The sequence below is a fragment of the Humulus lupulus genome, chromosome X (genome assembly GCF_963169125.1).
Source record: "Humulus lupulus chromosome X, drHumLupu1.1, whole genome shotgun sequence".
Classification (NCBI taxonomy): domain Eukaryota; kingdom Viridiplantae; phylum Streptophyta; class Magnoliopsida; order Rosales; family Cannabaceae; genus Humulus; species Humulus lupulus.
Window position 1 is genome coordinate 212279879 of NC_084802.1, and position 16256 is coordinate 212296134.

At 29.4% G+C, this 16256-nt stretch overlaps 1 protein-coding gene across 5 annotated transcripts; it reads left to right on the forward strand.

Annotated features, from left to right (window-relative positions):
- Positions 1-5439: 5439 nt before the first annotated feature.
- LOC133806976 (serine/threonine-protein kinase STY46-like) lies at positions 5440-11218 on the forward strand. 5 transcript variants are annotated; one of them, XR_009879096.1, is made up of 16 exons: positions 5440-5856; positions 6143-6257; positions 6740-6810; positions 6903-7004; positions 7110-7164; positions 7298-7408; positions 7643-7693; positions 8240-8406; positions 8506-8613; positions 8907-8980; positions 9105-9277; positions 9617-9712; positions 10245-10325; positions 10465-10518; positions 10654-10837; positions 10935-10953. XR_009879096.1 is itself a non-coding variant. In XM_062245071.1 (16 exons), the coding sequence occupies exons 1-16, from the start codon at positions 5669-5671 to the stop codon at positions 11022-11024; spliced, it is 1677 nt and encodes a 558-aa protein (XP_062101055.1). In that variant the 5' UTR covers positions 5440-5668; the 3' UTR covers positions 11025-11218. The 5 variants fall into 5 exon arrangements, 4 of the variants coding, with proteins under 4 accessions (XP_062101055.1, XP_062101058.1, XP_062101054.1 ...); XM_062245071.1 differs by having other exon boundaries at positions 6143-6242; positions 10703-10837; positions 10914-11218; XM_062245070.1 differs by having other exon boundaries at positions 5441-5856; positions 10703-10837; positions 10914-11218.
- Positions 11219-16256: the final 5038 nt, after the last annotated feature.

Here is a 16256-nt window from a genome sequence, read left to right on the forward strand (position 1 = left end):
TTCATTCCATTACCACTAACCAAATATCGTTTAAGTTATCAAAATTTGACTTTTGCTTTCAATATCAATAAACTTTTTATTTTTTTAAAGATTTTCAATATCAATATCAATTTCGACCTCTACTTTTTCTTTTATATGATTCAAATGTCACTTGAATTAATCACTTGACAGTGGAATCTTATTCCAGCCATGCCATCATAGTAATAATAAAAATCGACATTTTCAAATTGATTGGGCAAATCAAAGGACAACCACATGCGACCTTTCAAGATGGAGTGACCACATTGCGTGAGTGTGAGTCCAGTACACGACACGAGTCACTACTATTATTTCTTGCTCAAAACCTTTCTATAAGTGGTAAATAAAATAGCCATTAAAGAAATTAACAATAAAGGCATCAAAGTTTCCCAACTTAGGGGAAAATAAAGCTTTTTCCTCTCTCATCTCTCACTCTCTTTCAAAACTTGAAACACAAAATTTATTTTCTCTTGGTTGCAGCGTCACTAATGCATGATTGCATTTTAGTGGGACTCTGACCAAGAGGGTACTAATTTTGTGTTGATCGTAGGCTCAGGTTCTTGGAGGTCTTGATGGTGTTGACCTCTTTGATCCGATACCTGCATTTGCTAAAGGTGTCCATTTGGGCTCCTATGTATTCTCGCCCCGTTGGTTTTGGAGTATTGCTTTAGCCGTCTTTGACGATTTTTGTGCTTCTTTGGGTTTGTGGGTGGTCTTCAATTCGGTCTTTGTTGCTCTCGCAAATTTCACCCCCGGATTTAAGGATGTGGAGTTTGGCTTTCCTAGTGCTTCGTTGGCGTCTTGTTTCTCTTCTCATCGGATCTGTTGAGATTTTTGGTTGATTGATGGGTGGGCTCAGGGCCGGTCCTGGGCATAGGCGGGCTAGGCCCGTGCCTAGGGCCCACCCTTATCCAGGGCCCAAAAATTGGAATGTATTTATATTACTAAATATTAGTTTAATTTTATTTAAAATTACTTAAAAAAATTACATATACAAAATGGTTCATTTTTTTCAAATTTATTAAAACCGTCTTAGGCTCACTTTTTTTCAGGGCCGGCCCTGGGTGGTGGCTACAAGATTCATCCCTGCACATTGAGTGCTTGGCTACCAAATTTATATTTTTTTGTAATAGAAATGCAACATACATTTCTAATTTACACAATATGATGTATGTTTAATCTCAACACTTAATATTTTTAAGTGGAGACTACGTAATCTTTAACTGTATGGTTAAGATTAAATACATTATAATATGTGATTTCCACCTTAAAATAATAAGTGTTAAGATTAAATACACATTAATGTGTAAATTAGGGGTGTGTCAATCATTATATTGTATGTGTGTTATTATGTTATTGTCTTAGTGTTAATTTTGTCCAAGTATAATAACGATATTTTATCCTATTTCTTACGATCCTTTGGTGTTTGCTATTGTTTGATTCCGGTCTTCAACTCCATTTGTATATTGTGAATTCACCATATTGTAGCAAATTCACTGATTCATCTAATTGTTTTATCTTTTACATTTTTTTTTATCGAATTATCATTTATTTGTATTATGTTCTTTGATGTTTTTACTTACTAATGGATTATAATTGCTCATTGAGCCTATTGGAATTTATGTGCTTAACTATTAAATAGAATTTCAATTTTTTTTCTAAATATATATATAAAAGAAGGGTAAATATTCATGTAGTATATGTATTTTATGGAAATATATATTTAATACATTATGTTTATAATAATGCTCATTTGATACTTTGTAATTTGAATTGTACTTATTTAGTACCCTACACTCAAATTTGATCAATATGACTAAACTGTCATTAATTATACGGATTTCAAGTTTAAATTCATTACTTAATTACATATAATTTATGGTAGTTTGATTATATTGATCAAATTTGAGTCTATGATACTAAATATGTATAATTTAAAATTATAGAGTACCGGATACTAAATCCGTATTTCGATAAAATACAAAATACTAAATAATTATTTACCTTTTTATATAATAATAATAATAATAGAAAAAAAAAGCTTACGCATATATAACAATGACTGATAATATTTTAATTGCCGTACCAAACATATGTTCCTATTAAACAAATAAAGTTGAAGTTGAAGGTACTTAGTTAAAGAAAAACATATAGATAAATACAATTACACCTCATGCATGTGTTGTGGAACATTGCAGGGATAGTGGAGAGTGAGACAAGCCCGAGGCTGTTTATTGGATAAAACCAATGGTGGATTGGTGATGTTATCAATGACTCATATTGGATGGATAATCAACCTTTTTTCTATTTCAATATACCAACTTCCTTTTCTTTATTCTATATAAATATATACTTTCAACTTATAACCAAATGATTTTGAGTACTGTTGAAGGCTTTTCTTTTCTGATCAGTTTGACTTGTTTTTTTACAACAGAAATGTTTGGTGGAAAATATTAAAATTTCACTCACAAGAGTAATCCTAATGGAATAGCTAAAATGTCTAATTTTTTATAATATAGAGAAAAAGTTGTTAAATAGTCTTTTAATGGATGATGTAAATTTTTTTTTTTATGAATAATGTTTCTCTATATGTAGTGAAACGCTATTCATCGAGCTATAAATATTTTATTATTTTTTTATAAATTTTTGTATATATATAAGTGTGATACTATTATATTCAATTATTTTATTTTTTAAAATGAATAAAATATGTTTAAAAATATAATATTTAAATGATGTAGAGAAAAAATAGAGAAGTTGGTGTATGGTATAATGTAAAAGTTTGAGGTAAATTATAAAAAAAATATGTTTTGGTGATATATTTTGTAATACACTTTCTTTATAATATTTAGCTAAAACTCACAAAAACATCTTCTATCAGCTCCTTTATACATATATTTATAATAGCTATGCACAAATTCCAATTAATCCATATCTATATTTACATAATATTTATATAATATTTTAATATTATTATTTTTCTTTATAAGCTTTCTCTCTCCTATTTAGTATATATTTATTATTTATTTTTTCCTTTTCAATTATTTCATTTTACTTTAAATAATAAAATATGTTTAATGATATAATATTTAAATGATGTAGAGAAATCTATAAAAAATCTGATATATGATATAATGTAAAACTTAGATATAAAATTGAAAAATTTATGTTTTGGGAAAGTAATTTAAAGGATGGAATAGAGCACGGTACTATAAGATTAGCTCAATAAGTAGTGTAAAAATACTAAGTTGAAAATTAAAAGAAAAATGTTAGTGGTTTTTTGTTAGTCATTTAAAGAATTATTACTTTTTATTTGTGGTGCTAATATATTACTCAAATGGTTTTGGATTGAGAATAGTACACTATTAATTTAGGGAATATACTTCTTAGATACTCGTGTTTTTATAAAATTGAGATTTGGTAACCTATATTATGAATAATACTCATATATACCATTTAATTTGAAAATGGGTTAAAAATGTCACTTTTCCTTCCAATTTGGTCAACGAACTTTTGAAATTGCCTAAATTATCCTCCATTATACCCAATTAATTAAAAACTAAATCCTAAAAAAATTAATTTTAAAATAATAATAATAACGTTATAAAATTAATACTAAAATAAAATAAAAACTTTAGAGACCATCTCTTTCCCTCTCTTTTTCCTTCTCTGCAGGCGACCATGGGAGATCGTTGTCGAGATCTCACTGGAGGACATGCACACTAGAAGCCAGCTTCCCTCACCACCGTGAGAAGCTCAATTCAAGCTCTTGGCCATGCGTGGCAGGCATCGAAAATAGGTTGAGTTTCCAAGCATCGCCTGCAACATTTCAAATCAACTAGGACGAAGGGGACGGTGGGAATAGAGCACCATTGACGAGAGAAGTTCAAATTTGCCCCTCATTTGGGAGGAGGACTGCCAAAAGCGACAAAGACTACCTCTCTAGAATCTTGGATTCCTAAGACATTGGGCTCGATTCAGCCACACTACTGGGAGGTGAGATACACCACCACCAACAACACCAGCAAGTCTTGAGCCTCCTTGCCGTGATTGAGTGGTGGCACCGCTCGAGCTGCCACCAACCACCATGAGTTAAAAAGAATGAGGGAAAGAGAGTATGGGTGAGGGAATGAGAGAAAGTTTTTGTTTTATTTTATTTTAGTTTCAATTTTATAAAGTTATTATTATTATCATTTTAATTTTTTAATAATTTAGTTATAAATTAATTTGGTATAATGGAGGTCAATTTAGGCATTTTTAAAAGTTTGTTGGTCAAATTGGTGGGGAGAGTATCATTTTTAACTCATTTTCAAACTAAAGTGTATCATATTTGTATTATTCATAATACAGGGTATTAAAGTTCAATTTTGTAAAAATATAGGTACCCAATAAGTATATTCTTATTATTTTTTTAAAATAAATAAATAATGAGAAAATTTCGTAGCAGCTAGTAAAATCTTTCATGGAAAATGTAATTTTTTTTTGCATTTACAACTTTAATTATAAAAAATGACTACAGTTATTATTGTACTTTGTAAAATATAGTAATAATATGAGAAAAAGTAATATGTGCATGCAAAATATAAACTAAAATATTATAACACTCATGAAATAATTTTCTCAGCTAATTATATTTATTCATTAGTCTTGACTATGTTTAGTAGGAAGAAGAGAGTATAGGATGGATAGAAAAATGAAGAATACGATTCACAAAGAAAATAATAGCTCTTTTATAGATATAGAAATAAAATTTTATAAATTTGGAGCCTCTATCTCTTATCTATCTTTTATAGGTCAATATCATTTTCGGGTCTATGCATATGTGTTTTTGCTTTTGCTTAATTCTACAATAGATAATCTATTTAAAAAATATATATTTTTATGGACTTTGTATTTCTTAAATGGTTAACAATTGTCCCTTGAATCCAAATTCAGTTAAAATATTTTTATTTTCAGATTTTATTTATGAGGTTACGTAGATCTATAACCGACATCAATCTTTACGAGGTTATATATGAAAATATTTTAAGTGAATTCAAATCAAAAGTAATATTTACAGTTATTTTACATGATTTCCCTCACCACCCTTTTTCTCCTTCCTATCTTTTTACAAAATAGTAATCATTGTTGAGTATTTACATGAGAATATTGAGTATGTTAGACAAAATATCATATGTAATGGAGAAAAAATTATTGTGCAGAGTATTTTAAAAAAGTTATTTTATAAAGCACTCTTGAAATAAAAAAGAAAGGGCACATTTCTTACTAACAAAATTGGAAAAAGATGGTGACGCAAGCAAGGAAAGAAAAATATAGTTTGAATCCACGTCGGCATCGACATGGCTTTATGGGTGCGCAGTGCGCCATCAAATAACGTTCGTTTCAAGTTTCCAAACCAATAATATTTAAGTAGCGAAACAGAGAGAGAGAGTGAGCCAAACAGAAGGTGAATAATGGGAAACAGTTTTCTTTTCTTTCTCTCTCTACTTTCTTCCTCTTTCATGCAAATTTTCTCTTCTCATTTCCCTCTCGTAACAACATTTTCTCTTCTCCCAAACAGAGTTTCTTGAGGTTTTTTTTTTATTTTTCAAATTTTATTTTGTTCGGTTTAAAAGCAGAGAATCTTTGTGATGTTGTGTGAGGATTGATCATGGGAGATACAGAGAGTTGTAGTAGCAGAGTGTTTGATTCCTCGTTGACTCGAAATCGACAGCACAAACAGAAAGTTAATATTTACAATGAAGTTCTTCATCGACTCATGGACTTAAATGTCGCTGAGTCAACGGTTCCTGGTTTCGAAGATGAACTCTGGGCTCATTTTTATCGTCTCCCCACTGGGTATTCCCAAACCCTAGCTCTTACGTACATATATACGTATGCGTATGCTAAAAATATACATATGTACATACACATGTATATATATAATTTACAAGTACAAAAGAGCTGAGATATATACTGTAGCTTGGTTGATCGCGTAAAAAGTTCAAAATAACATTGACAAAGCTAAATTAAAAGGCATAAAATATAACCAGAGTTGTTTGCTGAAATTGTTTACTATTTCATTTTATCTGATTTAGCATTCTTAGAATGCAATACCAATTTAGTGATTTTTTTCTTTTTAAAGGTATGCACAGGATGTCAATGTGGAGCGGGCACAAGATGTTCTTATGCACAAAAAATTACTCCAGTTGGCCCATGACCCTGCTACTAGACCTGCATTTGAAGTCCGTCCTGTCCTGGTATTTGATGCACAATATTAGTTTGAATTTGGTGAAGTGAGAAAATTATAACACTTAAAGATTTTCTTTTAGCTTTTTGTATTATTATTCTAGTATTTGTAATCAGCTGTAAGTCCATCTGTATATTTATTCTGTAAAAATTGACTGAGAAGTGGTCCTGGTTTGGGAAACTATTTCAAAATTTCCTTTTTCCTATTTTTATATCATGATGGAAGTTATCTCAGTGTTAGTATATATATCAGTACGATTATGATCATTAAAGGTTTATTAAGTAGTGGTAGGCTAAATTTGATTTCTTTTGAGAAAATACTTCTGCAACAATTGGATCGATGCTATGCTTGCTGATGTGATATGTATGTGTATGTATCTCTTGTTTAGATGGATGTTCACCTTTAGTAGTTACATTTTTATTATCCCTTGAGTGTAGGATTGGAAGTCCTGTGCTCGGCTAATCGCTCCTTGGTAATATATCTCTCATGCAGGTTCATTTGGCTTCTGCTCTAGGTTCACAAGAAAGAGTGGAGATGCCATGGTCTTATGCAAGCAAACAGAGGCATTTTTCTAATGAAAATGATAACATAGTGATTTATTGTGTAGAATGTTTTAATTGTTTTCTCATCCTCTTACTCTTTTTTAATATGTCAGCATTCATCCTCAACCAGCCTTTGACTTGTCACCTGACCTAAGACATGCTCTTGAAGCCAACCAATTGTGCATTCAAAATTTTGATCAAACTATGAATTCTCGGTAAATAGTCCTTAGTTTTCTGTAGTTATTCAAGAAACAAGTGATTTCTCAACAGTTATGCTTTTTCTAGTAAGTAAGATTTCCATTTTTTTAATCTTTTTGCAGGCCAATGCATGAGATTACAATTTCAACAAATGACCAACCGAAACTGTTTTGTCAGGTGACATTTTATTTATTTTTTTCTGATAATGTTTTGGTTTACTTATATTCTTTGTCGTCATTGTTGGTGGTGTTAACAATCTTGTATTCAATATTCCTTGTAATTCACCATATTTTCCTATTTACATTTTTAGTTGACATCCGTACTGTCTGAAGTTGGGTTGAACATTCAAGAAGCACATGCTTTTTCCACTATAGATGGCTACTCTTTGGATGTTTTTCTTGTTGATGGTTGGGCACTTGAGGTATTTTCATACTTCTTAAGAACAATTCTAGAATGGATGCTAGCTTTTGTAGAAAGAATATTCAGTTGTTTCATAAAGTTCTAATACATTTAAATGAATTTTAAAGCTTAGTGCTTATGAGTTCTTTTGGTAATAGTTCATTATTATGTTCCTAAATTTCTGTTTTTTTTATTCAGTCTTAAATAGCTAAAGTTTTCTATTTTGAACTCCTTGACTTGTGTTGTAAATCTGTAGGAAACTGAGCAGCTTAAAGTTGTGCTAGCAAAGAAAATACCAAGGATTGAGGTAATGCAACTTATTGGGTTCGACATTGTGTCAGAAAATACCTTAGTATTTACTACTTGAAACTAGAAAATTATTTTCTAGTCTTCATGAACTAAAAACAAAGAAAGGGTTCGAGTCAGTTCTTATACTATACCATTTGACAATGTAGTATTAGACTCATAATCTCATGATGTTTATTCCTCCTTTCTTTTGCTAGTAAGTAGTATGTTTTGATGCCTTTTTTGGGACCCATCACTCTTGAAAATGTTCATCGAATGTGTTCAAAATATAAGATGCAATGATGGGAGAGAGGATATTTTCAGGTAAATGTTTTAGTAATACAGAGAATGTTTTTCTGGGGAGATGGAAGAGAGGAAGTGGAAAGCTATTTTTTTTCTCTTAATAATTTTTTTCCATCTTTTTTTCTGAATAATATTTTAATTAATGATGATAACTGATTGTGTTGTAGTTCTGGTACGCGTGTTGTTATGTTTCTAACTTTCAATAAACACAATCAGCTCAATTTATGTGAAACTAAAATGACATTTCTTAATTGTACTGCTGAAGCATCCCAGGTTGAACCAATTGATTTCTCCAGTAGGAGAGGCAGAGACTGGAATGAAGCTGATATTCAGTCATGCCGAGATCTCTAATGATGGATCTGAAGTCAGGGATGTTGATTTGCGCTTATTAAAATTTGAAAAGAAAATTGCATCTGGATCATGTAGCGATTTGTGAGTTTCATCAACAGAATTATTTTTCCCCTTAAATGAATATGACTTGGTACAAAGGTACTTTCTATAATCTGATCTGATCTGATCTGATGGTCCTAGGTACAAAGGTACCTTCTATAATCAAGAAGTGGCTATAAAAGTTTTTAGGACTGAACACCTAAACGAAACTATTCAGAGGGAGTTTGCACAAGAAGTGGATATCATGAGGTCTGTTTTTAATTCTGTTAGTAATGTGGTGATGTTCATGCAAACACATTCTCTTGTAGTGAGAAAACGTAGAAACATAAATGTTGTCCGTCTGGTTTGATGGTTTCACCAAGAGGCTACTTTGCAAAAGTAAAAAAGCTTCAGTGCATTCTTTTAGTTATGAAGTGGACAGTGATACTGCCTATTGGCAATATATGGTTCATAATGAAGTGATACAATTTTGTATAATTTTAATTGTATTTTTTATTGGGTGTGATATTCTTGGAAAGCATTTACTCTTTTAAAACTTGTAGGAAAGTTCAGCACAAGAATGTAGTCCAATTCATTGGGGCAAGCACCAGACCTCCAAGCTTGTGCATTGTAACTGGTACTTGAATTAACTTGTCTAGATACAAGTAATCTTTTAACTTTTTGGATATTAGTAATTGGTAATTTAGTTACTTCGATTTTTCTTTGTTTTTATTTTCTAGATTGTATTCTTTTCATTGCAGAATTTATGTCTGGTGGAAGCTTATATGACTTTCTGCAACAAAGTGGTGTTTTGCCACTTCAGTTCTTGCTCAGAGTGGCAATTGATGTTTCCAATGGAATGAATTATTTGCACCAAAATAATATAATTCACAGAGACCTCAAAGCTGCTAATCTTTTGATGGATGAAAACGGAGTAAGGATTTTACTATTTATGTTATTGTAATCTAGTCAGATCTTTTACCTGTTGGTCTTAATTATAGGAAGTTCCCTTAAAACTAGCATATTCTTAGCCTTACCATTCATTTCAGTAGCTCCCTTAGCAACCATAACTTGCATGTTTTATGTTTGGTTTATTTTATATATTTGTTGTCTTGAAACTAAAGGGATGCATATGCAGGCCTGTGCATTCCATGTCCTTGTTTCATATTGCTCCTTGTTGATAGGATCTTAATCAGGTTATTCCAGGCTGTACAGAGCTTTAACATGCTGCTATGGATTTCAAAATGTTTAAGTCTCAAAAAATTTCCGACAGGTTGTTAAGGTTTCAGATTTTGGTGTTGCTAGAGTGCAAGCTCAGTCTGGCGTGATGACTGCAGAAACAGGAACGTACCGTTGGATGGCTCCTGAGGTATTTATTCATGTATTGTGGTTACTCGTTTTATCTTGTTCTTAATGAGGGGAAAAAGAACACATGCGAAGAGAGCATTTCTAGAGATGGTTTTTTGTCTTGACAAATGTACTACAAAGATCTTTTTGCCTTGAATTTTCCTTTTTCAAGATTATATTTTTATAAGAGGCACTCGTATATTTGATAAGAGTCTTTGTCGTAAATTTTATCTGCCTCAATCTTCTTCTACGCTTTTCTACCATGTTATACTGCATAATAAGTTCTCAGATTTAATAATTACTTGCATCTCTTAGGATTGCATTGCAGACTGCATCAAGCCAGTGCTTGATGAGGTGAACAATGCCAATTTTAATTATGCTTGTGTTAATAGAGCTGTTCAAAAGTTTCAAGCATTATAAAAGTTTGTAATCATGTTTGGATGCTCTGATTTATCACATCATAGCTTGATCAGTTCTCGCATGCCATTTGGTTATGATGGTCATTTTTCATTCGGTGTCTTATATGTAATTGTTTGCTGTTGATAAATTAAAAGGTCATTGAACATAGACCGTATGATCAGAAAGCTGATGTTTTTAGCTTTGGGATCATGCTATGGGAGCTACTAACAGGAAAGGTAATGCCATCCCACTTTAATCTCACAGTGACATAAAATTATGGTTTGCTTTCTCTTCCCTAAAAAAAAAATGCTTTTCCAGATAGAGATACAATACCTCTTTTTATCTTTTCCTTTGAACTAATTTGTTGTGGCACAGCTTCCTTACGAGAACCTGACGCCGTTACAAGCTGCGGTTGGTGTGGTCCACAAGGTATATTTCTTTATCACTGGATGCAATATAATATTTTTTGTTCGGGGTCTCCAAATCAGAGTAATCAATTAGTTTGGTATTAATCAGAAACTGGTCCAAATATTTGAGAAAGCAACAAATATTCAATCTCAATAGGGTGAGACGTAAATAACCAAGTGGTGTTCATGAGGAAATGAATTTGCAGGGCCTAAGGCCTACAATTGAAGAGCATACTGATCCAATGTTAGTGGAACTCATGGAAAGCTGCTGGCAGAGGGAACCATCTTTAAGACCTCAATTCTCAGAGATTCTTGAGATTTTGCAGTCCATTTCCAATAGGGTACTGAAAGTTCCAAAACCTTTTTTTTTTCTTTTTCTCCAACATGTTCTTTTCACTTTGATTGATAAAAAAAAAGAAATTGATTGTTTTGAAACAGACTAGTGACCCGAGGGTATGCAAGCAGAAGGAGAAGGTATCACGAATAGTCCCATCTTTTAGGCATGGTCGAGGGCCAAGTGCCAAATGAAATGAAGTAGGTTTTTATAATTACTTAGTGTAAAAAATTTGCCAAGTAATCAGTTTCTATCTTGTCTTGTATTAGCCCATTGGGGATTTGCTCTCTACTATGTCCCCAAAATTACGCTAATGTTCAAAGCATATGTGGTGGTGTCCAGCACCACATATCTAATATAAGTGTGTTCTGTGTTGTTCTTATGAAAATTTAATGTTGTGAGACTTATTTGTATTAATCTATAACATATAACAATACTTTAAAATTAAACTTCTTTTTAGGCTACTGTGTGCATGGGAGGAGAATTTCTGACCCCTTGTAAAAACTTTCAAAAATAAGGGCAGAAGACTTGACTCAATCACCCAACCTCTCAGCCAGACCCACAGAATACCCAACCTCTCAGCCAGACCCACAGAATATAGTTTATTTGGCGCGCGTTATTGTTTTAAAGGAGCGAAAGCTCATTAAAATATCTTAAAATGAAAATCTCACAAATATTTAATAAGAGCACTTTCAAATGGATAAGTTAAAGTACTTCATTCTTTAAAATATAAAAAGAAATGAGTTATCAATGGGCCTACTATTCATTTGACCTAAAAATATTTTATTATTTTTTATTTCTTTCTCTTTCCATTTTAATTATATTTTATTTCTTTGTTTTATGTTTGATAGTGTTTTGGTGATGTATTTTAAAGAATAGAATATAACATCCATTGAGAGTGTTCTGAGCATATTTTGTCTTTTGTCAACCAACACCCTATCCGTACCCACAAACATAAGTTGTTTGATACATGTCATCAGTGTATAGAGGCGCAAACTAAAAAAAAAAAAAAAAGACATTGTTTACATAATTTTTTACACCATTTGATCAAATTGATCCAATAGTTGAAACTAAAACACATGTCAAAAAATAAAATATCAAAATTATTCTATGTATATATGTCTATATCATGTATTTAATTTCATTCATTAGATCAATTTTATTTTTTAATATCATAAAATTTGAAATTAATGGATTTTATTTGCTTTTTTCCTTGCATTCGATGTTTAGTACCAACTAATCTAGAAAAGATATTCTGGATAGACGACTAGACTGACATAAAGCTCAAAAAAGTGTTGATTGGAGAATAGGCATAAGAAACATAACTTGAATATATGCTATGGTTCTAGGGAATGGAATTGTTTCTGGTTGAGATGCTAGTCATTAATCTTCCATCTCATAACTTGTTTTTTAAGTTTTATTTATCTCTAGAATAAGAAAATTAAAAAGTACTAGAATATAAGTCCCACATGAGAAATGTTGAGAATATCATACAATTTATAAGAATATAAGTTATTCTATATCTCACTAATTGATTTCAAGATATAACTCATAATTCTTAACATACCCTCCCCAAAATTGTACATTAGCTAACCCCAAATTTCAAATAAGTAATGATATTGAAAGCTCTTATTTATAAAATTATCATTTTTATTTAAAATTAGAAAAATAACATATTTTTTTGTATTAGTCTCAGACAACCCATAATTTATAGCTAGCACATTAAACTACAAATTAGCAAAATGTATAAAAGATATATAATGAAAGCAAAATCTATAAATGATATGATGAAAGCTATTATTTATAAAATTATCATTTTTATTTAAAATTTAGAAAAATAACATATTTTTTGTATTAGTCTCAGACAACGATAATATCTAGCTAGCACATTAAAAGAAAAATCTATAAATGATATGATGAAAGCTATTATTTATAAAATTATCATTTTTATTCAAAAATTAGAAAAATAACATATTTTTTGTAATAGTCTCAGACAACCCATAATATCTAGCTAGCACATTAAACTACACATTAGCAAAATGTATAAATGATATGTAATGAAAGCAAGAACATATAATAATAAGATAGGGTGAAAAAAATGCTAAAAAAACATTTTAAACCAAATCCGATTTCAAACACATTCTGACGCATTTTAATTAATTACTACTTTACCTTTGCTGATTGAACGAAACCAAATTATAGAGAATAAAGCATGAAAAGTGGTTGATTGACACAACATTCAAAAAATTCTTCGCGTAATTAGTTTAATTCCGAATAAATCATCTCTGCTCTTTTTGTTTTTTCTTTTCTTTCTCGTTCATCTCAAAAAATGTTATTTCTTACAATTAAATATTTTAATTATGATCACAAAATATGAAGCTTGAGTGATAAAAATGATTGTAGGGAGTGCGGCAATTTTAAAAGTTAGTTATTTGAAGTGGCCTTCTCGTTTGGCTGCATAAATAATTTTATTTGATGTTTTCAATCACTACCCATAGACAATTTAGTATTTTCATACCTAAATAAGTTGCAATTTCAATTTTTTTATATACTGATGTATAATATAGTTACAGGTGACATCTCACAAATTTTAAGAAATTTTGAATAATCTACGATGCCGAAATCAGAATTAAAACAACTTGTTGCATATAAATTTTGAAACAAGCACGCGTGCAACAGATTATTTGAATCATGATTTCGGTATACTTCATGTAAAAATAATAAAGTTGTAACTTATTCATGTACCGAAAATACTAAAAGTACTTATGGGTAGTCATTAAAAACAATCACTACTATAGTGGCATACTAAAAGTTGTAATCCTGCGTTCTTTTTTTTACTGCGAAACCTCCCAAACTACAGTTCTATTTGCAAATCCACACATATGTTAGTTCTAAACCATTATTTTCCAGCGATGACACACGAGAGGTTAAGATTTTGGCAGCAAAACCTCTTTATCTTTACATTTGATTACACTTAAACTCCCTTTTATAAAAAAAAAAAAACGCAATTGTTCTCTTTTTCTCCAAGCATCATGAAACCAGAGCCTATAAATCGACCCCACAAACCTAGAAATACAACGCCAGCAACACCCATCCAACTGCCTTCGCCTACCCACAAACCAAGAAATCGACCCCATTTGTTGTTTTTGACAATGAAATTTATGTGTTTGTACAAATTTAGTTGACTCTGAAATTTAGAAGTTTTGTGATAGTGATAAAGATGAACACTTGATTTTGAAATAGTTTGATTTATTTTTCTACTTTTTAGTTTGATTTGATTATTAATTCTTGGTTTGAGCTTGCTTATTGAAGATTTTGCATATTTTAATTTTAAATTAATTTTAGTTTTTTTTAGTTATTCTTGGGATTTTTTAAAATAAAATTAATTATAATAATTTAAAAATCGTTTTAAATTAACGAAGTCTGTGGTTCCATACTGGTTTGTAACAACAAAAATTAACAGATATTATGGATTTGCCAACAGAACCGTAGTTCGGAAGGTTTTGCCGTACAAAAAAACTGGGAGTTTAGTGTAATAAAATGTAAAGATAAGTGAGTTTTGCCACCAAAACCTTAACCCACGTATGTTCTCGCTGGTAGATAATAGTTTAGAACTAACGGGTGTGTGGATTTGTTAACAGAATCATAGTTTGGAAGGTTTTGCCGTAAAAGAAATGTGGGGTTAAGTGTATTAAAATGTAAAAATAAAAGAGTTTTGCCACCAATTTCTATATATCTCTTTTATATAAAAAAATGTGTAGATAACGGAAATTATTGATTTTAACGGTTTGTTTTGTTAACTTTAACGGAATATTCTAAATATTTAACGAAATATACCATTAAAACTAATTAAAAATAGATATTTATTAATTATATAAATATAAATTCAAATATTATAATAAAAATTCAAATTCAAATGTTGTAAAATATCATTATTATAATAATATATAATACAAAACTATATATTTAATAATTATATTAATATAAATTTAAATGTTATATAATATTATTATGATAATAATATATATTCTTAATATTACTTGTATCTGATATATGTGTATATATGAACTTAATATATATTGATTAGAAAAAATAATAGGCTTCAAAATTTTTCAAAATATATTTTTATTATTTAATGGCAAAACTATGCTATTTTAATTCTTCAGTTTTATTTTTAAAATTTTAATCTTAATATCTCAATTATAATAAAATTAAAAATTCTTTTTTCTTTTTCTTTTAAACTATATTTTTAATAAAACAATTAAATTTTCTCATTGAAAATAAAACTATATAATACAATACAATATAAAATTAATTTATTATATTATTTATATATAAGAATGTATTAAACATTTATATTTATTTATTTTAGGAAGAAAGAGGGAGAGAATGAGATATAGTCGTTTCATAATTATTTTATTTTTAAGTTTTTAGTTTTAATTTTATAAAGTTATTATTATTTTCAATTTTGTAATAATTTAGTTATTAATTAATTTAGTATAATAGAGGGTAATTTAAGCATTTTAAAAAGTTTGTTGACTAAATTAGAGGAGGGTACTATTTTTAACTCATTTTTAAATTAAAAGGTGCCACATGAGTATTCATTCATAATATAGGATACTAAAGTTTAATTTTGTAAAAAACAAAAAGTACCAATGAGTATAATCCTTTTATTTTATATAAAAAAAATCAAATTTATATATTTTTAAAAAAAACCCTTTAACTCCCATTTTTTTTAAAAAGGAGTCCACAATTTTTTTTTTTAAATTGTGCCTAAGACGTAATATAGGAAATATATAGGGTACATATATAAATTTATAAAGTGCAAATATAATTCTAAAAAATATGCATGGTTTAAATATAGTGAAACAAAAATAAAAAAAAACACTAGTATAAGAAAATTAAAAAGTATAAGAATATAAGTCCCACATGAAAAATGTTGAGAATATCATACAATTTATAAGAATATAAGTTACTCTGTATTTCACTAATCGATTTCAAGATATAAGTCATAATTCTTAACACTCCCAAAATAGTACATTACCTAATGTCTATAATGAAAGCTCTTATTTATAAAATTACCATTTTTATTTAAAAATTAGAAAAATAACATATTTTTTGTATTAGTCTCACACAACCCATAATATCTAGCTAGCACATTAAACTACAAATTAGCAAAATGTATAAATTTCAAATTATCTAGCTAGAACATTGTAATAATATAATGAAAGCTATTATTTATAAAATTATCATTTTTATTCAAAAATTAGAAAAATAACATATTTTTTGTAATAGTCTCAGACAACCCATAACATCTAGCTAGCACATTATACTACAAATTAGCAAAATGTATAAATGATATATAATGAAAGCAAGAGCATAATTATAAGATAGGGTGAAAAAAATGCTAAAAAAACATTTTAAAC